The 27911-nt window shown below is 44.5% G+C and overlaps 1 protein-coding gene across 1 annotated transcript in view; it reads left to right on the plus strand.

Annotated features, from left to right (window-relative positions):
• The window catches only part of KATNAL2 (katanin catalytic subunit A1 like 2), a 67768-nt gene extending 40536 nt beyond the window's left edge, over window positions 1–27232 (plus strand). Inside the window, exons 8-16 of the mRNA XM_010990144.3 lie at window positions 27–104; window positions 2981–3079; window positions 5037–5100; window positions 5288–5406; window positions 9866–9957; window positions 12139–12249; window positions 25254–25416; window positions 26246–26348; window positions 26828–27232. Coding sequence (XP_010988446.3) covers window positions 27–104; window positions 2981–3079; window positions 5037–5100; window positions 5288–5406; window positions 9866–9957; window positions 12139–12249; window positions 25254–25416; window positions 26246–26348; window positions 26828–26967 — 969 coding nt within the window. The 3' untranslated portion in view covers window positions 26968–27232. The remainder of the gene's footprint in view (window positions 1–26; window positions 105–2980; window positions 3080–5036; window positions 5101–5287; window positions 5407–9865; window positions 9958–12138; window positions 12250–25253; window positions 25417–26245; window positions 26349–26827) is intronic.
• Window positions 27233–27911: the final 679 nt, after the last annotated feature.

The raw sequence follows: 27911 nt of genomic DNA on the forward strand, positions 1-27911 counted from the left end.
GCGAGGCTTTCTATTCCCACCGTCAGGAACGGCTGCTGAAGCCTCTGAGTGCATTTATTGGCATGAACAGTGAGATGCGAGAATTGGCAGCCGTGGTGAGCCGGGTAAGATCTGATATTCGATTCACAAATTTACGGAGGCGGACTGGGGCTCCTGGAGCATTGTGGGCTGCTTCTTTTATTAATAACAATAAATATGATCATTTATTTATAAAGTGCCCCCACTTGCAAAGGCACTCATATTGTTTAGAGGCACAATAATGCATGATAAATAAATTATAGAATCATAAAATTACAATACAAAAAGCCCACCATCTCACTACAGAGGCCAAGAAAACCCAAAGAGAAAAAGACATAGAGTGGAAGGGACAGGTGAAAGGTTTTAGAGCTGAGCCAAGAGTTAAGGAAAGAAAGCCTCTTAGAGAAGGAAAGAGCACGTCTGCGTCTTGTTGAAATAGTCAAAGCCTAGAAGTAGGGATGTTGGGAGTCTGATTTCATAGTTGGAAGTTTCCATGAGAAAACAGATTAGCAGGAAAGCTCTTACCATCCAGACTCCTGATTTTTCAAGCTGCCCCCAGAACCTAAAGGCAGTGAAGTCTAATGGTTAATGACAGAGGCTCTGGAATAGGTTGACCTGGATTTGATGTCTAGATATTCCTCTGTGTGACTCTGGGCAGGTTCCTTGGGAAGAGAGTAGATTCCTGAGTTACAGGAGATTTCTCTAATTTCCAGCGATCTCCTATTTAATGAAGGACTGAAACCTAGGCAGGCTCAGACAGATGTTTAAAATGATGCAGAAAAACTGCAGAGCTGCTCTGAGGTCACGAAGGGTTCCCTGGTTCTCTGTGCAGCCCAGCAGTTGTCCCCTGCATGCCTCTGATGTGTCAGGCATGTGCTGGCGGCTGGAAGCACAAAGGTGAGCCAACCAACACAGTCCTTGCCCGCAAGAGTTTCTTGTCCCACCAGAAAGGTGCACTTGGAGAGTGTAAAGGATGGTTCTCGTTGTGCCAAAGAGTGGGGAGGGCATTAGCAAAGACGATACACAGGAAATAGCCATGTGAAAAAGACTAGAAGAGGGCAGGGGAGGCAGTCTGGGCAGAGGTACACACCTGTGTGTGACATTGCACAGCTCATGCAGTGTTTCTAGTGAGCCAAGAGGGACGCAAGGGGTGGTGGGTGATGGGGCGGGAGGGAGATCCCAGGGTTCCTGAGTGCGGGCGCTGTGAACTGGGCCCAGGCTGCATCAGGCTGTAGGGGACGGGGAACCTTTGAAAGGCATCCATCAGGAGAATGGGATAATCAAATATGCCTTTTAGATAGCTTGTTCTAATGACAGTGTCGAAGGATGTCAAAGAAATTGAGACAGGGAGACCAGCTCTGAAGTTATCACCAGGGAGCGAGGATGAGGGATTGAGCCAGGCTGGTAACTGGGGTACATAAGAGAGCAGAGAAAAATATTTTTTATAATCCCAAGTCAATAGTCTTGTTACTGTGTTTGCAAAAGGATAGCATGACTAGTGATGATGAACTTGTAGAGTGGAAGTGGCCGGAAATGCTTCCATCTGGAATCCTTTCTAGAGCACCATGGGAAGCGGCCAGCCAGCCTCTGCTTGAATGCTGACAGTGACGGGGAGCTCACCACCTTGAGAGGCAGCCCTACTGAGTTCTGACTGATGACTTTTGATCAATATAAGGAGGAACTTGCTATTGGGAAATTGAACACTCCCATGTGGAACTCAATGTCAACTCTAGGAGAGAGCAAGAAATACTGAGACCTTGAACTCCAAGGTGGCTGAATCCCCATTGTGTGCCAAGCTTTCCCTAAGAAAGTGAGGTAATGAGTGTTGAGTGGGCCGGCATGCAGGTCTGTCCTTTAAAGACAGGGTGCTTCTCCCAAGATTTTGGAAGACTGAGCCCTTTCTCTGTCGTCTCACCCAGGAATGGATCATATATATTCTGCACCACCAAAATCACCTGCATAAATAGTTTCTCTAATAAAAAGTGTCTCCCCTGGTGGAGGGAACCGGGAGGTTGAGGGAACAGGAGTGGGAGCCTAACAGCTCACCAGGATTTAAAAAATATGTTTTTATATTTTTGAACCAGGTGATTGTATCACTTATTTAAAAATTAAATTAACATAAAAGTATTTTCCAGATTGTTCTGTAGTCACTCAGAATGACTTTAAAAGGGCGAGTTTTTACTTTTTCTTTTTTTTTTTTTTTTTTGCTGTAACATTCTAGATATTCAGTTTGCCCGAAATAGCTCCTACTGAAAAAGGCCCCTGAGTGGCTCTTCTGAGCATCTTCTGAAATTGAAGTTTGGCAACTGTAAATTACTTATCAGTAAAAGCTACCGTAATTGATTACCCTCGGTGGTTGCTGCAAGGCTCTGCTCTGCGAGGGGAAAACTGTACTTTTGCTTGGTTGTTGGCGTCCTTGGATTTTGTTGAAGCAATCACGCCTGATGGAAGTAGGGAGCGATCACTGGGGAAAAAGAGAAATTGGTTTCAGAGGAGCATTATCTCTTTTATGCAACAAATTAAGAAAGTGTTTTCGAGATCAAGGAGCAAGAGAGAGGCCGGGCAGCAGCTAGGAACCATGTTTTGAAGTCAAAGCTAATGTAATTTGAAGGCACCTTCTGCAGCTTGTTTGATTAGGGTCGTAAATCAGCATGATTTGCTATTGACTGAAGACAGGTCTAGGAGATGGTTTTTTTTTTCACCCTAAAAGTGCCATATTATATCAGCAATATCTTCTTCAGGGAAAATCACTGAATATTTTCATGGCATCCCTTTACTGAACTAACTCCAAATATATATACACATATGTAGTATATGTATATACACATATATTTGCTATGAAAAGTTTTTATCACAAGCACTCTGTGTCCTATTGTAAGTCCAGTATTCTGCTGTTCCTGTGTTTATTACAGCTGTGCAGGAGAACATTAGTTTTAACAAAATGATGAAATCTGCATTGCAGGACATTTATCTCCATAATCCGAACATCAAGTGGAATGACATTATTGGGCTGGATGCAGCCAAGCAGTTAGTCAAAGAAGCCGTTGTGTATCCCATCAGGGTAAGGATGGGAAGCCTCTGGGGAGCTATTTCTGTTCATTCTCCATTGGACAAGCTGTAGGTCACATACCCACCAGGAAGAGGAGGACAAAGATGGTTTTCTGTCCACAAGTTAACTTTTTGCCTGTATCACAACGCTTTGTCCACACCGGAGCACCAAGGCCCAGTCCATTCTAGGCAATTTGACACCATGTTATGTATTGGCTGAAGGCAGGTGTCTGCTCTAAGTGGTAATTTAAGATCTAAGACTCTAGTATATATGATTTGTCAGTTACTATAGGTTCAAATCAGACAGCCTCCCTGAAAATACACTTATATAGAAATAACCCCGTAGGAGGGAGCATCTCACTTTGTTTGCATGGGTCTCCCCCCGCACCCAACACCCCTATCATCTGGGGCTTTGCTGTGGGCTGGCTGTACAGACGAGACAGCCCCTTCCAGGGCATCAGTCAGGAGAGCCATTGTGTTGCTCTCATTGCTCATTCTTAATAAAGCTTTGTGCAGTGCGGCTCACTAAAGAGGAAGAAAACTAGAAAAATGAGACTCTCCATGTTTGCTTTACAGCAGTGATGATGGGAAGGTCAGTGTACCACACAGCTTTTGCCCCACAGTGAGTGCAACAGAACAACAGTCACGTGTTCATTTGCAGTTCTAGGGGTAGGCACTTTGGGCTGGGCTCGGCGGGGCCGGCTCGTCTCCTCTTCTACTCCTCGTATTTGCTAGTCTTGATTTTCAAGTCTCTTCTTACATTCACTAAGGTCCCATGGGCCAAATTCACAAGGCCAAGTCCGGATTCAGGTGGTGGAGAAATATACTCTGCCTCTTGGTGGAAGGAGCAGCAAACAGTTGTGGCCATTTTTGGTCATCTCCCGCAGTCAGGGTTACAAACTGATTTTCTTGAATAATCTATTTATGCTCACCTCTGAGCCCTTGCAGCCCCGGACTTCTGGTTGCTTCTATTCTAATGAGTTATTCTGATCAATACATTTGGATTGTTCTTTCCTTTCTTACTTCCTGCGTCCCGACATGGGGATGAGAAATATACTGGGGTGCAGAATGAGCACCAGTGTATTCCCTGTTTCCTCCAAGTGACTCTATTGTGCAAGTCTTCTAGAAAGGCTAGACCATCTCACTGAATCTCTCTGGATGTGTTATCTCCGTAGTATTGTAAGTACCATATGATGTCGAGAATTTGACTTTAGCAAGAAGCTAAAAACATCTAGTTATAATTTTACTGTTATTTTCCCTTCTCCCTCCTTCTCTACCAACTCTACCTTCCCTCCAGATTGTCTGAATTTGAACTAATGGGAGAGACTCACTGAAGTTCCATGCGTGTCCTGTTTGGAGTCAGTGTCTCATAATATATTCTGCACTGGATGGTCTCAAGCTTCCAAATCAGGCTTCACCAGAGCTTTGAGCTTCATTCACATGCACCTTTATTTATTTGTTGGTTCTAGTGTGCATCTTAAAGAGCATCCCTGCTTCACATCATTCAAAAGATTGCCCAGTGCTCTGCATATAGAACTCTGGGAAAAATGATATGCATGCAAGAAATGATGAAAAGGAAAAGTACCTACATAAGCCTTTCTTCTCCTTAAAATGCTCTTTTAAAATGCTACGAAAAGGGGGGAGGGTATAGCTCAGTGGTAGAGAAGCCCTGGGTTCAATCCCCAGTACCTCCATTAAAAATAAATAAATAAACCTAATTACCTCCCCCACACAAAAAGAAATGCCACAAAAAAAAAAAAAAAGCCATGCATCCCATCAAATGTGAAGGTAAAATTGGGATAAATAAGATGTATACATAGAGATCGAGAGAAAGCCAGCCTTCAACAAAGGAGGGCCCAACCCAGAGGCATGCAGCGCTTCTCTGGTTTTCCTAGCTGGCCGGGGTGGGCTAAGGGCGGGCTGGCTGCCGTACAGGTGCCAAACCTCATCGTTGTTCCTTGTTCCCATAGTACCCGCAGCTGTTTACAGGAATTCTTTCCCCCTGGAAAGGACTGCTGCTCTACGGACCTCCAGGTAAACGAAGCTTTCTGTTCTGGCCGTGGAATTAAGCGTGCGTGCAGAGGATGAGCTGCCCCATCTGTCCTCACTTCAGTGACCGCTGAGGAAGCACCTCGTTCTTGGCTTGTGCGACTGACTTCTGTCTGTAAGCAGAGGAATGGAGTTTGAGGGTGACTCGTCTTTTATCCACCTGTGTCTCTAGGTACCGGAAAGACTTTACTGGCCAAAGCTGTGGCGACAGAGTGCAAAACAACCTTCTTCAATATCTCTGCCTCTACCATCGTCAGCAAATGGAGAGGGGATTCGGAAAAACTTGTCCGGGTAAGGGTGCTTGATTTGGGTTTTTTCAAATAAGTGCCGGCCGAAAACAGTGGTACAAAATGATGTTACGTCGTATCTGTTTTTAAGTGACTTACATGTTCGACATCCTAGATCTTAATTACCAGAGACCGGGAGGTGGACTGACTGCTCTATGCGGGTATCAGTCGTGCCCCCATCAGCAAACATGATCTCCCTCCCTTTGGGAATTTGACCAACAGCTCTTTTTTGATTGATGCAACTTAAGAATGCAAGCTGGAAAAGATTGTTCCTGAAGTGGCCTATTTTTCCTTCGTTCAAGAAGCATTTATTGTTATTAAGCATGTGCAGTATATTCAGTTAATTTTTTTAATGTATTTTCTTTTTTATGCATTTTTTCCTATTAAAGCAAAGCTGAATAGGATTGTTCTTTTTTATCTTAGTTATTATTTTTGTGTGTTGGGGGGAGGTAATTAGGTTTATTTACTTATTTGTGTTTAATGGAGCTGCTGGGGATTGAACCCAGGACCTCATGCATGCTGAGCATGCGCTCTACCGCTGAGCGAAGCTCTCCGCCCCTTACTCAGTTAACATTTATTGAGAGGGTGTGCTAGTCCCTATACCAGCTACTCCAAGGAAGAATCAAGAAACTTAAAACTTCGTTATTCTTTCAGATGCTCTGAGCAGCTTTCCTCCACGGTGCCCATAGCCTGCAGGGATTTTTCTTCCCTTCAGTGACTATTTCCATCTTTGCAATATCTCCTTCATAGTATATAGTACATTGTATATTATAAATTTAACTCTATCTTCCAGTCGCCTTATGAGACACCTGTTTTTGATTTATGCCTCAGTGTAATGTGGATCCTTCTCAGAAACCTGTTAAACTCTCGCGCTCTGTAGGGTGACTGATAAGTCATCAATACTAAGAGAATCTAAATCTGATACACCTTCTGAGAAGAAATTACTCTAAAATTCTGCTTAAATTACACTGCCTTGGATAGACTCATTTTCAAAATGTTATGGCTTATTTAGAAGTGATAATGAAATATTTTTAAAGGATTAATTTACCTAAAACAGTCTATTATTTATTACTTTGATATTGTTCCCAAGTTACTTCAAATATTTAAGTTTTTCTAAATTCTTATCACCCCTAGCAGATTGTAATTTGTGGAAATCTATGCTGACATCTTTTATTTCATTGTTCTTGAGTCTGACTCAGGGCCAGATGGAGTTTACACTTAGCTGCTCCACGTGATTCTGGTTAGCTAGATTTCAGTTAGCTTAAATCCAACTAACCAGAATTCTTATCTGCCTGAAGACTTTTTTTTTTAACATTCCTTTTCTGTGTGCTGAGAAACAACAAAACTTACAAGAGTTCCCCAGAATCTGTTTAGATTCATCTCCTATTATGAAAAATGGTGTTTAGAACTATGCAAGGTGCCCAGAGAAAGAATTCCTTATGTCCCCTGGACAGGACTTTCCTAGGCAGAAGAAGAAATTTAGATGTTTTATGCCTATTCTTAACAAAGATTTAAACTAAATGGATTTTCTTGTTTAATGTTGAATAGCCAGGGAAGTCTTTTAACTAGAATGCTTCATTCTGTGCCAGCATTTTATATAAAGTTTTCCTCTGCTTCAGTATTCTTTTGTTAGACTTCTAAGTCTAGGAAATGATTCTGCCCCCAGTTTCTTTCTTTCCCTTACCATATATTTAAAAAGTAATCTTTCTTACAGAACGAAATGGTATATAGAGCCCTGAGCCTTCTCCCCAGAGGAAATTATTGCAGTTGCTGGTGTAGCCTTCCAGGGCATTGATTCAAGACCTTGTGGGCTGTTTGCACTTAACAACATAACTTGAATGTTGTTCCACACTATTGTGGATAGACAGAACATGTCTTTTATGTCTGTGTAGCGTTTCATTGCATGAGTATACCAAAACGTGATTAACCAGTCGTTTCTTAATGGACATTTAGGTTGTTTCCAGTCTCTTGCTATTATGAACAAAACTACGCTGAAGGGTCTTTGCATATAAGTGTAGTGTAGGGCAGTTAGTTTCTTTGAAGTAGAGTTGCTGGGTCAGAAGGAAAGAAAACCACTGATTGCCAAGTTCCCTGCCAACAGGGTTGTACCAGCTTACACTCCCATCAATGGTGTGTGTGTTTGCTTCCTTGCACCCTGGCCAACACCAGGTGGTACCCAAATTCTAAAATCTGTGCCAGTCTGATAGTGAAAGTAATATTTCAGTGCTCACATATGCATTTCTTTAATTGTGAATGAATTTGAGCATCTTTTTATAGATTTAGAAGATACTCGTATTTCTTTTTTTCTGTGAAATACAGTTTTACTTTGGACATTAAAAAATAATTCAAAGGGAGAACAGCTAACTTCTGCTAACCTTGAAGGATCTTATTATTTATCCTTTCAGAAATTACTCTATTTTCTGAGCCCTTAGAAAGAGCCTTAGATGGAAAACCTTGGTCATGCTGTCAAGATTCTTATTGTGAAGCTTTCAGGTAAAGCCCTTCAAGACCTTCCCCTAAATCAGAGAAGCTTTCCTACCATTTGCTTCTCTTTCTATTGCAATTAAAGGGTTATTTATAGGGAACCCTTCGGTTATGTCTCTCCCTCGTCCCTAATGTTTGTGCCTCTTAGGAGTTGATGCTGTTGAATAGTTGAGTGGTGTCTTTAGCAAATGCACACACCTGTTGGTGCTTACGTCTTTCAGCACTCCTCCTCCAACCCCCAGTTGTATGATTTAACTTCCTCTAAGTACTTTCGAAAATTTTAGACTAATGCTTCCAGAGCACTTACCACTTACCCACTTACATTCTCGGGCCGTGGGAAGAGCAGTGTCTTCAATATGGGGTCGTGGGCTCCAGGTGTGGGTCTCCTTCCAGCAGGATGTTTGGTCTCAGAGAGTCTCCTGGTCTCTCTGCACCTTAGGGAGCTCCTTAAAAATGTGTATCATTCTAAAAGAATTCTAATACTCCCATTTTTCATTGGATAGATTGCTGCTGTTGTAATTATTCTTAATAACAGGTATATTCTTTTTGTGTATATATATTTTTTAAATAAATTTTTTATATATATTTTTTGAGCTTTTCTTTTTTGTGATGGGAAGACAAGCTACCTGCTTCTAATGAGGTGCTCTCTGTTGTGTCAAAAAGGCATTGGTGAGGCTGCCGCCCCCTCTCTCCCCCTCTTTGGAGACAGCCTGCACTGTGTCTACGGAGTGTGTACCTACTTTTACTCTAATCTGAGCACCCAACCCTCACACCTTGTGGCCTCTCTCTTGCCTTTCGATGTATCCCTCTAAATAAATCTACCTTTACTCCAAAAAAAAAAAAAAAAAAAAGGCATTGGTGATGAGTGTCCCAGCACTGACACTGTTCTCTTGAGCTGCTTAGGCTGAGCCAGTTGTCTTGGCCAAATGAAACAGGACTCTGTGAAAGGAAAACACTTGGGCCTCAGCACAGAGGCACCACACACATAAGCAGGGGGGAAGGCGAGGAGTTTCCCGCAGGCGGGCCTGGAAGGGATGACCTGCTCCTACCGTGAAAACCACAGTCTGGCCTTTCGTGAGCCCCTCCCCTCTTACTCACTCTGTGACGCTTTGCTAGTGCTAAGTGATGTGGAGAGTAGGTCGCCTATGCCTATCAAAGGACACCTGTTCTTTTCTAAATCTCTAATGCTTTTGCTGATCAACCGGTGAAGAATTGTATATGGTGCTCAAGAGATCAGTTTCAAGGTTAAAAAAAAAAAGGTATGTTTTTTATACTCTTTTCATCACCACCGCATCTCCCTTTAGAGCTCTTTATTTTGTTTTTATATGTCTGTTCTTTTGCTGGTTGCTTTCCTATTCTTGTTCAGTCTATAATGTTTTATTCTGGGATGGAACATTTTACTCAATTGGGAATTGCCTTCAGGTACCTATGCCTACCAAGCAGCAGTGCTGGGGACCCCGTGGAGTAATTTGGGGAGCAGAAAAGGGCAAAATTCTTCAGCCTCGCTACCCATGACCGAAACTGCACCCTCTTCCTGCCATTCTTCTTTCTGAGAATAACCCTCTTGTTGTCCCTAAGTGTTAAAGGGAAAAAAAATCATTAAGTGATTTTACATGTGCTTTTGTGTCCATATAGAACATGTCATTAGCAGGGCGTGTCAGGGGTTAACTAACCAATTGGAAGCTCAGGAACTGAGTTTTATCTGAAGCTCTCCCATTTATGATTAGTAACCTTGAGCCAACCCCTTATTCTCTCTGGCTCTAATTTTATCAAGTGATAAATGGGAATAATTGGACCATCCAGCCCCATGGGGTGGTGCTAGGGAGAAATAATCATAATGATTATAAAGTTGTTATGAAATAACAGAGTGCAGCATAAATGCTTAATATGGCAGCCATCGTAAGCTTTTAATCTCTGGGAGCATCTGAGGACTTTAAGTAGGTGAATTTGAACATGTGGTTGCTTTTCTCCCCCACCAGGTGTTATTTGAACTTGCCCGCTATCACGCCCCCTCCACCATCTTCCTGGACGAGCTGGAGTCGGTGATGAGTCAGAGAGGCACGGCTCCTGGGTAACAGACAGGGTTTTTTTTGGTCATCACTTCTCCCCTCTTGTAAGTGTGTTTGATGGTCGGAAGCCCATCGACATTTACCAGCAGAATGAGCCTATTAATAAGCCCACAAATTTTCTGCAGACACACGGAAAGGTCTTTAAATTAGATCCTGTTAACTGAATAGCTGATTTAAGTAGTTTTTATAACCGGAGGAAATGTCCTGCCCCCTCCCCCATTCCCCACAGAGTGGTTTGCAGGCCTGAAGATCACCCAGCCCCACGCTCCCGGCTGCCGGAACGGTCCTGGCGGCTCAAAACAGCTGCCCGTGAATGCCTCCTCTGGAGCCAGAGGGGCTGCCTGCGGGGGACGGGGCTGCCAAGGGCCAAGTCCCGGGAGGCAGTTCTCGACAGGGTGTGTGAGGCCAGGGAAGTCACCACTTCTCTGTGACACCAGGTTGTGGCTCAGCCTGCTCGATTTTAAATATGTCACATGTGTTACCTCTAAAGATTAAGTGTCCGCTCATGTCCCCAGCAGGAGAGAACATGCCGCAGACTAGTAAGTTTCTCTGTGCGCGTGTGTATTTTAAGAGTGCCTTTCTGTCTTCCTCAGGGGTGTTCTTTGAACCTTTTTACTAAACCTGGTGTCCCTGGCTTGAAAAAACAGACCTCTGGGTAATCTCAACACAGCTGCATGTATTGATGGCCTCTAAACGCCTGTCATCAAGGCAGAAGTCATAGTAATAAAAAGCAAATAATTATCTCATTGGAAGTATAACTACAGTGCCGTTTATGAAATTTTACTTATTAAAGATCATTCTCCCAGCAGGGAAAACAACCACTGAAATGCACCCAGGATGCATGGGATTCATGTCGGTGATTGAAACGCGACAGTTTCTGTGGCTTAACGGGTGCTAGTCAGCCCCAGGCTGGGCGCTCTGCCCCTCCAGACCGGGCCTGGTGGGAGCAGGCAGCTGCCCGGGGGCCAGGCTGGTCGCGCGCCACACTGCCGTGGTGGTCACTCCCTCTGCAAAGCCCCGCGCACCTGGCCCGCTTTAACTTACGGTGGTGACACTCGCTCTTAGATGCCCTCTGTCCGTCTCCGTCCCCGGGGTTCTCCACAGCCCTGATTGAGCTAATTTGGAAACTCTTCATCTGCTACCCAGGCGTGTGTCAGTTTCCTTGTCCGGAAGTTTCACACTAAAACTAGAGTCTTCAAAGGATCAGAGCATAGGAGCAGGTGCTCTGAAGACTTTCGGGGTCATATTATGTTAAAAGAATAATAATTACTGTAAATGCTAAATAAATATGTAACTATACTGTGAGACGGGCTTCTCTCTTAGATAGTAACGGGTACCGTTTCTTAAAAGACCCAAAACCTTGGGCTGCTACTGTATACATGGAGAGATGAGAATTTGAATACTGTGTTGTGCTAGAAAGGCATCTGTGGTCCTTTTAACTCAGTCTACACGAGTGTAGAGGAAGGAGGGCCTGCTGGAGGTGGCCAGTGTTTAGAGCTAGTTTCTGCTGTGCGGGTCCAGTGGTGTAGGGAGCTGTTCCTTGGCGGGAGGGTCACAGACAGTGGTGGCAGTGGTGGCAGCGGGGAAATTGGAGGGTGTATTTGCACAGAAAACCGCCTCTAATCTGCTGTGTGAGGAAAGCATAGTTTCTGCATCATTTTCTTGCCTCTTAGAAGAGAATGAAACAGATTCTGTGTGGTATTTATTCATCTGTCTTCTGGAGTAGTTTATATCCATAAATTGGGCTAAAAGAAATAGTGTGTGTAAAATACTTTCGTGCCTTCTATATAAATAAAAAGGATTATTTTCAATTAAGTCATTTTTTTAAAAAGGGTAAATAATACTGCAGGTAGACACACCTGGGCTGCCTTTAACCCACCAGCACCACTGTCTCCCCTTCAGTTATTTTCTGGTTCACTGCCAATCTTTGGTGCTCTTTTATATAATATCTTCATTATATTCATTTACTTCCTTTCTTTTACTCTCTGTTTGAAAATAGTACCAGTTTCTTATTTTCTCCAACCCTGGGACGAGTAGCTCCCGAGAAGGTGGCGGGGAAGGGGCTGATTGTCAGGAGGTAGACCCAGGCTGCAGTCACTGAGTCCTTGCTGTGGGTGTCACTCTTGTCACGGAAGCAAAGACCCTGCCTCTCGGGAGAACCTCACCTCCTCGTCTTCCTCTAGGGGAGAGCATGAAGGGAGCCTGCGGATGAAGACGGAGTTGCTGGTGCAGATGGATGGGCTAGCTCGCTCTGAAGATCTCGTGTTTGTCTTAGCAGCCTCCAACCTACCGTGGTAAGAGATCTAGGGAGTACGTTTGGAATACATTTCCGGGAGCCTCTGAGTACAGATGGAGGTACCGTGTTGACCACTTTGGGCAAAGTCTCCTCGTTGGCTTTCAGCCTTGGTCCAGTCCTCAGTCCTTGCTCTCTGTACTGCGAAAGGATCTGCCTAGAAAGAAGCTACATAGGCCAGGGTTGCCACTGACAACATTTAAAACGGACATTCTGAGCTGAAAGCCAAATGATTTACTATGTTTAAGCAGGACTTTGGCAGAGAACTACAAAATGCTAAAATCTCCAGGACTTAAAGACTATTCCAGAAATAATAAGGATTTTAACAGTGTTAAAATTAAACTTTTATTTTTAAGTTAGGAGGAAAAACCTGTAACGTTGCACAGTAAATAGGAAGCTAACTGATTTCTAATTGAAAATACAATCTACTCTTAAGAGTCTTTTATTCAGACTGTATCCCAGAGTGGTGTAGGAACAATTCTAGAAGTAGGACTGGGAAATGAGATGTTGACTAGAGAAAAACAGTATCTACTCGGAGAGAATATTTTAAAAAATAATTATAATCCCTTTGTAGTTCCAAGAATATTTTCGCATACATCATTTCTTTCGAGCTGCAGGTGAGACAGGAGACAGATAAGGAAACCATTCGCAGAGGGGGACCAAGGTCAGAAGAGGTCAATCCACACAAAGTCAACAGCACACTGACGGAGCTGGGACTCCTGACACCTTTCCCCCGTCCCCTGTCCTGTCCATTTCTGTTTCCACGTTCAAAGATGAAAAGAGACATTCTTTTGTCCATGCTTGCTGGTCCTCTAGGTCCCCCCAAAAAGAAGTCCCTCAAAAGAGATAGGATCTCCGTGTGTAATCTATTATTTTAACTGTATTCATAATTTCAGCCTGGCTCCACCGCTTCTCAAGTTTAGAAGGCTTTTCTAATGTGCTAACGTGATCAGCATTTTACACTTTGAAGATAGAGGTGTTTACACACAAGGCGAAAGTTGAATCCAAACAAAGAATCATCATTTAAATGTGGCCGTGAAATCCTTTAGAGAAAGAATCTCCATTCCTTCCCCTGTTTGAAACAGAGCTGAGCATAACCACGTTACTTCTGTGCCAGGGGACCGGGAGAGTCAGCTGAGGAGGGTGTGTGCAAAGCGGAAGGCTTGGTGCATGGGTCTGGGAAGGGCTGTGGCGACGAGGGACAGAGGGACCCCCCCCCCCGGGAATAGCTAGGTCTTCGCTGAGGAAGCCATTGTGTTGCCGCAGTTTCCCTAAGGTGATCAGTTTTGGGTAAACCTCAAATAAAATAGTTCAGAGAAGGAAAAAAAAAGCTAGTAAACAATCAAAATTAAGAAATGAAATGGAGAAAGGCTTTTCTGAAGGAACTGCAGCTCATGTCAAATGGTAAATACATATGTGCTTACTCTAGACTTAGAAGTTAGATTGATTAGATTCAGGATCAGTATAGTGTTTTAGCAAACATACTTCATAGGGGGTGCCGTGAGCATCACACTGCGTCGCATGCAGAAGTACGTAACGCCCTGCTGCCCCCTTTTGGTGTGTCAGGCTCCTCCAGTGCACAGCTCCCATCCATAGGCTTAGCATCCATTGATGACTTTGCCTAAATCACATATTTCTCTAGGGGTGTGATTCTGTCATTCCTTCTGATTGACAGCTGGAGTTACTCTCTACCACAGAACTTTCCCCCATCCAATAGGGTCGTTTGGCTACCCTGAAATATAGTTTATAGCAGAAAAGTAGGATTCCTTCTCTTTGATTTTTAGACTCATGAGTTGCTGCCCTAGCAATCTCCAGTGGTGACCAGTGAATCACCACCCCCCACCTCCGTCTTATCACTATCTCATGACTTGTTTGCTATAACCTCGTTTCGTTTTTTTTTCATAGCTTTATTGGTAAAAAGTTCACATACCATACAATTCACCCATTTAACGTGTACAATTGAATAATTTTAGCTATATTTTTTATGGTTGTACAACCACCACCACAATCAATTTTAGAACATTTTTCTTCACCCCAAAGAGAAACCTGATATCCATCAGCCATCACCCCCAAATCCCCATCCCCGGCACTAAGTAAACACTCATCTATTTTCTGTTTCTATAGATTCGTCTCTTTTTATACCTAAGAGTGGAATCATTATGAAAACTCTGTATTTAATCATTTGGGGATCTACTAAACTGTTTTCCAAAGTGGCTGCACCATTTTACATTCCTGCTAGCGACGGATGAAGGTTCCAATTTCTCCACATCCTCATCAACACTTGTTGTCTGTCTTTCTGATTATAGTCACCCTAGTGGATGAAAAGTGGTGTCTTGTCTTTTTGATTTGCATTTGCATAATGACTAATGATACCGAGCATCTTTTCACGTACTTATTGGCTGATGGCATGCTTTCTTTGGTGAAATGTCTTTTCAAATCCTTCGTCCACTTTACAATTATTGAGTTATACGATTTGTTTTATATATTCTGTTTTATGTATATGCAAGTCCACTGTAAGATATATGACTTGTAGAGCTGCTCTCCCATTCTGTGGCCACTGGTCAGCCCTCCCTCCCTCCCTCCCTCTCTGGATTTTTTGTCCCTCTCTCTCTTTCTGCCTTTGCTAAACGTCCCATGTCTGTTCTGCTTCCCAATCTCCGAGCCTTTCAGAAGACCTTGTAACTGGTTATTCTGCAGCAGCGCTGTCTAACAGAAACATAATATGAGGCACACACATACCTTAAAATTTTCTAGTCGCCACGTTCAAAATGTGAGAAGAAACAGATAAAATAAAATTTAGTAACATTTCCTATTTCACCCAACATAGCCAAAATATTATCATTTCAATATGAATCAATATAAAAGTTATTGTGATATTTTATGGGTTTTTTTCATATGAAATCTTTGCAATCGGTGTACATTTTACATTTAGGGCACGTTTCAGTTGGGACTAACCACGTTTCAAGTGCCCAGCAGCCACACGTGGCTGGTAGCGAGCGTGTCGGGCAGTGCAGACCCAGAGGCCAATTAGCTGCCCCCATGCTGCTGTGATAGAGGGTGATAACTGCCTCCCCGTGTTCACTTCGTCCTCCTAATTTAACAATAGAACCCCAACTTTTGGATTCTATTTTTTAGCCTCGCCTGCTGTTAGGTGTGGCAAGGCCAGGCTTCTTTGTTATTTGCACGAGGTGACGCAGGCTCAGTTTGAATATTCTGCCCCAGACCTGGAATCAGGCACTGATTTACAGAGCCCTCCTTCCCTTCAATGGGAAATACTGTTTTTAGAGATCACAGTCTCACAGTTACGGGTGTTCCTTGCTCGTGGATTATCATTGCTTCTTGGCTTTTTGATTGGGCAGAGCTAGGAAATACATACGTCATTTTAAAGATGAGTTCATGCTAATATGTCCCGTTCAAATTTAAGATGACAAGGTTTTTAATTAAATTATTTGATTTTATATTTGTATCTTTTCTCTAATTGTGAAGGTTTTAGTTCTTAACAACATTAATATAATTACTATTCACTTTATCCTAATATGCAGATTATGTAGATCTCCCACCATGCAGATTATGTGTCAATAACAAGAGTTTTCAGAAATAGTACCAGCTCGATCATGGCAGTAAACGTTTTGATGACGACAGTGGTACAGACCTGGCGTAACTGAGATGGGAGAGCTAACTCGGGATTTCTCAGGCTCAGCACTCATGACATTTTGGGCCAGATAACTCTGCTGTGTGGGGGCCCCGGTGAGCCAGCATCCCTGGCCTCGCCCCACCAGATGCTGGTCACATCACCCTCAGTTGTGACAACCCAGATATGTCTCCAGGCATTGCCAGATGTTCCTGGGGGAGGGGGCAAAGTCACCCCCAGTTGGGACTTCTTGGACTAATGGAAGGAATGACGGACATTATATGGAGACAAACTATCACAAGCACCACTAATAGGCTCCAATTTTCTTTTTAAGAACTCCATAAAACGACTGAACTTGGTTTACTTACACACAAGGTGGCATATTATAGAAATTGTGCTGTATTTTGATTTTTTCCAGAACAGTATGTTCTGCAGACCTTTCCAAATAAGGACAGAACATCCTCCCTCCCTCCCTTTTTAGCTGCGTGTTTTCCGTCTTGTTCATATGATAGTCTATCCCAGTCACCTGCTGATGGGCGTTTGGGCTGTTCCTACTCTTCTGCGGTTACAAGAAATGTTGTGTGAGTAACGGTGTGTGTGTGTGTCACTTAGTGTATTTGCTGGTGCATCTTTGGAGTAGGTTTCCGGAGGTAGAATTGCTGGGTCAGAGGGTTCGTGTGCATGATGCTGTAACAAAGGCTGCCAGACTTAGCTCCGTAGAGGTTGTACATTTTGTACTCCCGCCAGTGTCCCGCTTTCACTACTTGACATTATAGAAAGAACATTTCCAATGTCATTACATAATCCTTGAAAATTGGATTTTGTACTGGCTGCCCAAAATTCCCACATGTGAATATACCACAATTTCATTAAACATTCTTTTCCTGTTGAACATATATAACTTTCTCTATTATAAATAACACTGAAATGAACTTCCTTGAATAAAAATCTTTGACCAAAATCTAGTTAATTCTTCAGGACAGAGTTCTGAAAGTCTGAGTGCTGTATCAAAGGGTAGAGATGTTTATTTAAAGTCCCATGCTACGTGTTGTCCAAGTACTTCTAATAGGAAATAGAGTGTATTTTTATCAATATTGGGACAGACCTTTATTTTGGCTTCAGGGTCTTAGATGAGGGAATAAAGTTACCTAATTCAAGCACTCTGTCCTTCTTGGGGAAATAACTCAGTCATACAAACTATGTAGAACCCTGTCCTACAATCCCCAAGGAAATTTTTGATGGTTAGTGGTGTTTCTCATCTAGCATCTTCCAGGGCACTTGACCATCATTTACTGCTTGTTAACTCATCACTTCCCCTAAACAAATCCATTCTGTCCCAAAGGGTTAGCCATCGTCTCCCTTCTCAGCAGGGGGACGGCGTGCAGTGTCTTAGTTTATTCAGTGCTTCTCCGCTGAGGAGCCCCTTCCCTGATCTATAGCATCACAGAGAGGATGAGAAGGAAGCAAGATTTAACAGCCCGTCTGTGTCATTTGATGTGCAAATAAGCAATGAGAGGAGTAACAAAGGTTGCATCTTTAATATTACCACTCAGAGTAACAGCCATGGAAGTGAGCGTTTAACAAGCACAATCAGGACTAATTTGACCCGTCTCAATTGTTGAGTATTCACAAACTCAGGCCCAGGAGTCCAGAGGGAAACAAAATACTGAACAGGGCCATTAAAGCGAATGCCATCTTTAGACGTCTATTTAACTTGATGGTAGTTCGTACAAATAAGGTGCAAAAATTGTTACGTGTGCAGCGTGTTGAAACTCATCTTTTCCTTGCTATTTGCAAAAGGGCTAGACATTTCACTGTCCCTCTTAAAAATCACCCGCCTGGTATAACCAAAGTCTGGATTGAAAAAAAAACTTAATATGGAGAAGAAAGCATAAGATCCAAGAGATTACTGCACTGGAAATGGGCAGGAATGTACCGTGTAAACTTGCTTCTTCCCATACGAGCTCCCTCCTGTCCGGCGTGAGATGTCTGCAGAAGGGTACACATGTGATTGAAGAGCTCAGCGGGTACAACCCCGGGCTTTTCCACAACAACTCCATGCATCTCCTGGGCTACAGGGGGAAGCTGTGCTCTCTGAGGTCCTACCTTTTAGCCTCCTGCCTTGACTGTCATTAACTTCTAAATTAATGTTTCTCCAAGAGTGGTCTCCCACATGTCAGTAAGCATAGTCCAAAAAATAGGTCTAATGTCTAATGAGTTCAAGAGATACTGAGTTAAATAGAGTTCAGCTGATTTCCTCAGTGGCAGGACTTCTCACTGTCTTTAAGATGCTGTTGTTGTGACTCTCCAAGAAAAGCTATGAGAAAGCAGTATGTTCCATATTTATTTGACCCCAGAATTCTTCCCTTAAGGAGCATTTCATCAGACCGGTGTTCTATTTGAAAACCTTCTGGGAAACTGGTTTGCATTAATTCACTCTGATCTGATGATTGCATCTTTCAATGCAGTTACATTCAATTAGGCTTTCAGGCTTTTAAAATCTTTTATAGTTTTTTAAAAAGTGACAAGAGGCCCCAAATGAAGTCACTTGTTCTAAGCCTGCGTCACCAAACTGAGACTCAGTACCTAATCTAATTGCCGTTTCAGCCTCCCCAGGAGTGTAGCCTTAACCAGTCAGGCTGGAATTACCTGGTGGGCACTAGTGAGGTAATCTATCGAAGGACTCCCGCTGTCCCCCAAAGGAAGGTGACCTTACCTGAAACAGTCCACTCTTTGCTGATAACTTCCTTCTGCCTATAAAAGGCTTCCATTTTCTGCAGCGTTTCAGATAGAGCTCCTTTCAGTTTGCTGGACGGGATGCTGTTGGATTCCTGAATCACTGAATAAAGTCAAATAGGTATTTACCTTTACTCATTTGAATTTTGTTTTTTAACAATGGCACGTTTGTGCATACTGGTGATGGAACTGCTTCTCTCCTTACAAAGCTCCCCTCCCCCACGCAGTAATATTAAGTCCGTGATCCCCACACGTGGTTGGTGGGTGACTCTGATACAACCAGGAAAGAAGTGCGTGGTACAGGGTTTCGTAGGTGCAACGGGGCAGACACGTGACTGACTGTGTTGCCGGTGATTAGGTTCTCGACTTGTCACAGAAGAGACAGGGAGGTTAAGAAAGTCAAGTGAGGGTGTAGAGAGCGGGCAGGCTCAGGTGAGCAGCTGCCCTGAGTTTCTTTGGCAAGTTGTTACATAGGGTGCAAAAATGAACGAGCGGAATATTCGTTGGGGAGGGAAGGGTTTGGAGTCATATTCCCTGATTTTCATCCCGACTCCACCTTCCTGAAGGGAGGATGGAGTTCTGTCCTTATTTAGTCTGAATCAGAAGTGTCATGGCTTCGGTGCACGATGGGGACTTCTAATCTGCAAGGCTAATCTTATTGAAGCTTGTCTTCTGCTTGTGAGCTCGCTTCTCAGAATGAGAAGTGGCATCTCTGAAGATGACAGTCCCCGCATAGAGACTACGTCCTTCACCTCCTCTTCAAAAGCACCGCCCAGCCAAGTGAGTGGAATGAGTCATCCCCTAAAATCATCATTTTCATTGTTTTCACTAAAGATGAAAATAGAATGTTTCATTCCCATTGCCCAAGTCGATGCTGGTTTTCTCTGTTACTTCAAACGAATGATGAGTATAGGATGCTAATTTTCAACCAAGCGAATCAGCTTCCTCAGTAGAGCCTGAGCTTTAAGGAAGCATGAAGCCAGCCACCCTGCACCACAAGTTCCTTCATTCACCTAAGTAGTATTTGTTGAGCCCCCGTTGTAAGTATTCTGCCTCATGGAGGGAAGGGGGAACCCAAGATACATGGTCCATGATCCTTGGCCTCTAGACGCTGACCTTCTGATGGGACAGTGGATGAGATACAAGCGCAAATCACTGTGACGTGAGGCTGTAGCCGGCCATGGCACTGGTACCGACAATAAGTAGAATGAAATTGTTATTGGGAAGAGGCCATTTCCGATGAAAGAAGTTTCACGAAGAAGGCACAGAGAGCACTTGAACGGGGCCTGTAGAAAGCCCCTGGCTCTTGGCAGACAAAGTGGAAGTTCCCAGTGAAGAAAGAGGCCTGAGTAGATCCTCAGCTGTGATGGCAAAGGACGGATTCAGACAACAGCAAACAGAGCCGCCTGGCCCACGCGGGCGGTGGAGGTGGGAGCCAGCCTCTGCGGGGCTCACTGTGGGAGACGCCGTAACCTTCAGTGCGGTCTTCGCTGGCTCCCTGTCAGCAACCAGAGGATACCACAGTTCCTTAACCTGCTCCGCATGGATCGCCACGGTCACTCGCTCCATGCTGGTTGTGGACGTCCTGCAAAGACTTTGCCTACAGCACTGGAGGTTGCTTTTCTCTTCCCACACTCAGATGGTTTGAACTTCATGTTTTAACTACAGAATGAACAAACGAGAATTGTGTTTGGTTTCCAAATTCTGTCAGATTTGGCATGATTACTGTTCCAGGAACAACATGGTTTAACAGGGGAGCTGGGCCAAGGGGCTGAGGGAGGGGCCCAAAGACTTAGGGCAGGATCCCAGGTGCTCAGTGGTCCATGCGGGCTGCCTCGGTGGCCAGTGGGCGCTGCCACGTTGTATAGAGCAGTGGGCGTGGGTCCAGTGGCCCGTGGTGAGGTCTGCGAGCCTTCCCTGTGTCACATGTCACTCTCGCTGGTTGCTTTTGACCTCTGAGGTGATGGAACTACCAAATGACGAAAGGAGATGAGAGAAAAGAATAATGAACGTTTCAGAATCAAAGTGTAGCAGCTACAGGGACTGTTTTCTGGTTGCCGGAGGTTAAATTTTTCACATAAACATATTGACATAAAGAATGATTCCTGGGTACGTTGCATTTGCCCTTTGTTTCCTCCCCTGTATGATTCTACTGTTATTGATGTCATTAAAAGTGCATTCATCAGGCCCCGCTGTCGGTGAGTTGCACTTATTTTGTGCCCACAAGCAGTTTTGAGGTAAATCTCTTGCTTTAGGGCATTAGCTGATCAATACGACCATCTGCAGTGAGGGACCGTTTTCCCACCTGGACTCCCATTTTCCCAGTGCGTTCGGGGATCTGGTCTCCCTCTCAATACGAAGTCACTCTGGCTGGAATGGGGAGACCTGAAGGTGCTCCTACCAAACAGCCCCGCTTCTGCAGCCCTGCCCTTTCTGGGGGGGCAGCTGGTCCAAGGAAAGGCCTTGGAAGAAATACGGCACCTGCTTGTCACCCCATCTCTGCCATTTCCTCACCTTATTCTCTCTTCCTCCCTGGTTTTCAGTTTGGGGTTCTCAAGTCTTATTTCATCCTTGGAGTTTAGGGGACCAACATGCATGCCGTCCCCTGGACCAAACCTCTCCTCTGTTTACTTAGAAGCAGGGAGTTTGTCGTCGTCGTCGTTCCTGTGTGCTGGAGACGTCGCAGTGACAGTGCATTGGGCAGGTGGTCGGCGTTTCTGCACTGAGTCCCTAAATGTGACTTTCATGGTTTCTCCTCTCTCTCCTCACCCCGCCCTTCACGACTCACTTCACCGCCTCCTGCCGCTGCTTCAGGCCCAGCTCCCTGCTGCTACAGCCAGCCTGGATTCCCACGGACGTACCTGGCGTCCAGTTGGTGTCATCTTCTTGGAGACGTGTCTTCCAGAGCCTCCTTCCCGGCTCCAGACTGAGCTGGCTGTCCTCTGTTCCCGGGACCCCGCTTGTCGTCCTGGAGACTTCCTTCTCTTTCTGTGGCCCTTTGGTTTGGTTTCTCTCTCCCATTGGTACTTTCCTGATAAAGGGACATGGGACGTAATCTTTCTAGGCTTTGCATGTTGAAAATCTCTTTTTTCTAGCTTTCCATTTAATTGATGATTTGATCAAGATTCAGATGTCTATGTTGGAAAGTATTATTCCTCAGAACTCTGAAGGTGTTGCTCAGTTTTCTTTGGTCATCTCACACTGCTGATGAGAAGTCTTCTCCATCCATTGTGTGCAGCCCGTTTTTTCTCTCTGGAAGCTTTTATGAGCCTCCGTTTGCTCTCAGGGTTCTGAGATTGCCCCGTGATGTGACTTTGAGTCTCCTTGCAGTTGCCGTGGTGACTGCCCCCGTGACGGGCATGGGCTGCAGAACCTCACTGTTCCGGTTCAAGTTCAGAGCCGCCATTCACTAGCCTTGACCGCAAGCTAGCTACTCAACCTCTAGGCCTCAGTTTCCTCATCTTACATGGAGGTAACAATAGGAGACCTACCTCATAGGGTCGTTCTGCAAATTAATTAATATCTGAGAAATGCTTCAAACAGTGCCTGTCACTCGGTGAGTGCTATTTAAGCATCAGCTTTTATTAATATTTGAAATATAAAAAAATAATCTCCCAGAGGTCTGCAAAGTTCCCTTGACCCTGTGTCTGCAATATAAATGTTGGCCTTGAGAGGGGTCGTGGTGGTGCAGGTGGCTGAGTCTCTGATGTGAGATGAATTTCAACAGGGTGAGGCTGAGAGATAACAAAGCAAAAGGGAAAAAGAAATAGGATAATCGTTACTGCTGGTTAAAAAAAAAAAAAAAAGCTCTTGGATGTGGATTCTTCGCTCAGGATCGGAGGAATAATAAGTAATGAAAAGTCACAATCTCTTAAGAAATCTGGCCACTCCAATTCAGGGTTCAGATTCGCTACCTCGAAAGGTGTTTTCATGTTTTCAGTTTAAAAGGAAATATCATGACATAGATCCAGGGTGAGAGTAAGAGAAACGGGAGGGTGTTGGGGAAATTCCTGGTATCTTCATGAACGAGAAAATCTGGTTACAGTGTTTTCACTGCTCCTCTTTATTAGAGGCTAAGCCAGACCGACACATAGGCACCTCCAGTTTCTATACTAGAAAATCAAACAAGGATTTCCCTCCCATCTTGGGACTTGAAAATTTAACATATAAGGAGTTCACAGACACACTCAAAATGATGTTTTCACTAATTTTTAATTTTTTAATTGAAGTGTAGTCTATTTACAATGTCGTGTTAACTTCTGGTGTACAGCACAGTGATTCATTTTTGCATATATATATATATATTCCTTTTCATTATAGTCTATTACAAGGTATTGAATATAGTTCCCCGGGCTATACAGCAGGACCTTGTTGTTTATGTGGTAGTTAGTATCTACAAATCCCGAACTTATCCCTTCCCACCTCCTTTCCCCCCCGGTAACCATAAGTTTGTTTTCTATGTCTATGAGTCTGTCTGTTTTGTAAATAAGTTCATTTGTGTCCTTTCTATTTTTTCAGATTCCACATATAAGTGATATCATATGGTATTTTTCTTTCTCTTTCTGACTGACTTCACTTAGTATGACAATCTCCAGGTCCATTCATGTTGCTCAAATATTTTATTCTTTTTATGACTAGTAGTATTCCATCTCACACACACACACACACACACACACACACCCCTCACAACTTCTTTATCCATTCATCTGTCGATGGACATTTAGGTTGCTTCCAAGCAAGTAAATAGTGCTGCTATGAACATTGAGGTGCATGTATCTTTTTGAATTAGGGTTTCCTCTGGATATATGCCCAGAAGTGGGATTGCTGGATCATAGGGTAAGTCTATTTTCAGTTTTTTAAGGAATCTCCATACTGTTTTCCATAATAGTGGTACCAAACTACATTCCCACCAGGATAGGAGGGTTCCTTTTTCTCCACACCCTCTCCAGCACAAAATGATTTCTTTTTTAAATTGAAGTACAGTCAGTTACAATGTGTCAATTTCTGGTGTACAGCACAATGTCCCAGTCTTGCGTATACCTACATAAATCTGTTTTTAATAGGAATTGTAACTCAAGATAACCAAAGAGCCCCAGTTAATGAGGAAAAACTCTACTTTACATAATAATTCCAAATAACACATTTGGAATGGAAACAATTTTAAATTGCTGTTTTGCATCCTTCTCATGAAATAATTGATTCAAAGACCACGAACTAGTTGAAAGGGAATGGGAAGCGAGGTATTCACATGGTGCCAAAATACTATATGTAGAATAGTTACTTACTTGCACAGAGGTGAATGAGAGATCATGCAATGAACAGATCTGTGGTCTCCAGATGATCTCAGTAATTAAACACCACATCACTAACTGGGACACACCAATATGTGGATCCCAATGTAACGAATATGAAAACATCATCATCTATGAAATATACTTGCCAAAAATGTTTCTCCTGATTCTAATTAAGCTTTTACATCGAGCCTTCCATCTTGGAGGACAGGGGATGGAGGAGCCAGTTTACCTGATACCGTGAGCAAAACCTCAGGTGAATCCGGAATTTGGGACATTGTACAACTAGCCTTGTTGTTTCAAAAAGGAGCCGAGACAAGGAGACTGCTTTAGATTACAAGAGATTTAAGAGACATAATCATATGCAGTGCATAATCCTTGATGGAATTTTGGTTGGAAAAGATATTTTGGGTGTGATTGGAGAGATTTGACTACGGAATGAGCATTAGACATATTATGCACTCAGTGTTAATTCTGTTAGCATCATGGTGGTATTGTAGCTCTGTAAGAAAATGTCCTCTTGGGGAAATGCATATGAGGCATTTGGGGGTGGGGTTTCGTGATGCAATTTACACCGAAATAATTTAGCAGGAAAAGATAAATAGATATGAAGCATATATGGCAAAATGTTAACTGTTGTTGCATCAGGATGGTAGGCAGGTATGTGGACATTCGCTGTTTTAGTCTACTTTTCTATTTGCTTGAAATTTGTGTACTAAGAACATTCAGGAAATGGACTGCAGACGCAAAAGTGCATAAACCTGGCCCGACAGTGTTTTGGGAGGAGCAGGAGTGAGGGTCTCAAAGGGCTGCATTTGCCTTGGGCACCCCGGAAGGCGCATTCACTCTTGAGTTCACCAAAGCAGTGGCGTGAGGTAGCCATTCAGGCCAGAATGGGAAGCGCCCATGGGTTTGCGAAGGATTCACGCACTTCCCAGAGTGCCCGAGTGACTGCCAACAAGAATGCATTCGCTGGCAGGATCAGACTGAATAACTGATGTGACACGTGCAATGAGGACGCTTACAGGCATGGTGGTTGCAATTTATTTCCCCTCAAATTGTCGCCTAAAATTACCTCCTTCACATGGGGTATTTGGGGGAGGTATTTTCTCTTTCTCTGTTTCTCTCTCTCTCCTTCCTCCCTCCTTCCTCTCTTTTTTTCTTCTTTTTAACCACTTCTCCCAAACAGCATGCAGTGACAGCCCCATCCACCCAGGATAGACGCAGTCACAGGTAAGAGGCGGCACTGTCTCCTGCGATGCTAAATTTGTTCTTCAAATAGAGTTGTTGCTTAAGAAGTGAGTCCTCCACCACCCCAGGCAGCTCGCGTCTCTGGCGTGGTTTCAGGGAGCTGGACCGCGCCATGCTGCGCCGCCTGGAGAAGCGGATTCTGGTCGGTCTCCCCAGCCGGGAGGCCAGGCAGGCCATGATCCACCACTGGCTGCCCCCCGTGAGCAGGAGCAGCGCCCTGGAGCTGCGCGCGGAGCTGGAGTACAGCGTGCTGGGCCGGGTGAGCTTCCCCGGGGCCTCTGCCGGCAGGGGGCTGGCCACGTGACAGTTTCTTGAGGGGCAGGGTCTTCTCGTGAGCTGTTTGGAGCCTTGAGTCACTTAGAAAAGATCCCAACAACGCAATGGGCCTCTCCTTCATGAAACAGTGAGCTCTGTCCCTTGGAAACATTTGGGCAGAGAGAGCTGTGATGATGTGGAAATAGCATGGGGTTTAGACTTAGAGAAACTGAGGTCAGATCCTGGCCCCACTGCTTATTAGCTGTGTGACCTCAGGGGAGTCACTGACTCTCTGAGCCTCAGCCTCTTCACCTGCAAGCTGGGTAACACATATGCCGCAGGGATGCTGTGACGGTTCAGTGAAAGTCTTTCACAGACGGAGAAGCTTTAGGTACCTGCCTGTCACCCCCATTGTCACTGGTACCGTTGCCTCTTTGAGTGGACACTGGAACACGATGTTCTCTGATGTTCCTCGAAGCGGGTGTGATCTCACATACAAGAAGGAAAGTGCCTACCAAGTTTGATCGTTCTTGGACTTGGGCACAAGGGCCCCGTCAGGCTGACTTGGGTGGTCCAGACCTTCACCAGCTACTTGCCCCTTGCACGTGGATGCTGTTAGGCAGGTGTTCATTAGCCAGTTTCTGAGGTTATCCAAACACGTTAGCAGCCTCTCTCCCCCCAAACATTACTTACCTGGGGAGCTTTCATACAGTGTTCACGGGTGACAGATACAGACTCCAAACAGGGGCTCTGATACTGGGTCCTGCCCATAAGAATGTAACCACCACTGGCGCCCTGGCTGTGCCTAATGGCTGGGTCTGCGGCTGTTTCAGGAGACCGAGGGCTACTCGGGCTCGGACATTAAGCTAGTCTGCAGGGAGGCAGCCATGCGGCCTGTGAGGAAGATCTTCAGTGCCCTTGAAAATCACCAGTCAGGTATGGTTGGGATGACAGCAAATGTGCTCCGGGAGAGAAATGTGTTTTAAAATTCAACTCTCACCAGCAGGTGGCGCCCTGCTCCTGTTCTTGGTGGCTCTTTACACGCGCACTCCTTCCTTGGGCAAAAACCTTCCTGCACTCAACTCCTTCCTCCTCTGCTGTTCTGTTTTGGATCAACTTTGCCCCTAGAGATGATAAACTCCTTTGGGCTCGGGCTTTTATTTCTCTGGCACACTATGGCGTTGGGCTGGATCCATTTGCGGCCCCTATATAAATATTAAATAATACTTTATAACAATATATTTAAGTCACATTGTGTGTATGGGCTTCAGCCCTCTTTAGTCTTGCCTTTTGCTGCATTAACCATTAAGAATGCTGCATTATGCATTGTCTCGAAAGAAGGTCTATTAGCGTTTCAAGAGCATCGATCACCATTAGGTCGATCCGTGTGCCGTGACGCCTGTGTTTTTATCTAGAGAGCAGCCACTTACCTGGGATCCAGCTGGACACAGTGACCACTGCCGACTTTCTGGACGTGCTGGCTCACAGCAAGCCTTCAGCAAAAAACCTGACTCACAGATACGCAGCCTGGCAAAGTGAGTTCGAGTCTGTCTGAAATCACGTGTACCCTGACCTGGCCACAGAGACAACCGCAGAGGCCGCCCTGTTTATTAGTGTAAATAGAAGGACGTGATACTTGGAATAGAAAAGAGAAAACTACTCTTGAAGACTGGACGGGTTTGGACAGCTGTATCATTTTGGAAGTAGTTTCATTGTTTTTTCATGGTCAATGTTGGTGAAATATCGAGGATTCTAATTTACAGGCCCATGTGCTGTGCGGCCGTGCAGTGGAGACTTTTCTCACGGTGAGAGGCCATAAAATGTTGATGAACAACTTCTTGTGAGTTTCCCTGTTTGTGAACTGGTATTTTCATTTGGAAGGGAAGGATGTGGTTGGGAAGCTGGGTTGGGATGCACAGGGTGGTTCGGCGTTGGGGGGCCGACGGAAAGCTAAGCCTGACAGACCATCTGATCAGCTGACAGTTCAAGACGGGGAAGGAAAAGGAGTCCGCTTCTGTAGACAGTATTCTGAATCTCATCAGTTCTCCCCGATTCCAACCCTAACCAGTTTCATCAGCAGCAAACCCCTCCCAGACTAGCCCCACTCAGGAATGTCCCCGACCGTCTCCAGGGATGAGCTAAGAGCAGTGGGGGCCAGGAGACCACCTCCACTAGCTACCAGCTGGAGTGTTTTGGGTTCTGGCTCCTACTAACATCTTTGACTGTTCCCATCTCACATCCCGTGTGCTCTTCCCTTCTCTTTCCATTGCCACAGCTCCCCGGTGGAGCCAAAGCTTAGGATGGGGTACCTGAGCTTCTAGAACAGACATCCCATCTCCCCTGCTCTTAGGTGCCTTCCTCCACAGCTAGAAGCATCTCCTTCAGAAACCCACAATCTCAGGCATCTACTTTCAACTCCTGGTAAACTCTGAAGGCTTCCACTCAGTCATGCCACCCCCTCCCCACCTAGAACTTTCCTACCATAAGTCACCTGTTCTC

The sequence above is a fragment of the Camelus dromedarius genome, chromosome 28 (assembly GCF_036321535.1).
Source record: "Camelus dromedarius isolate mCamDro1 chromosome 28, mCamDro1.pat, whole genome shotgun sequence".
NCBI classification, from domain to species: domain Eukaryota; kingdom Metazoa; phylum Chordata; class Mammalia; order Artiodactyla; family Camelidae; genus Camelus; species Camelus dromedarius.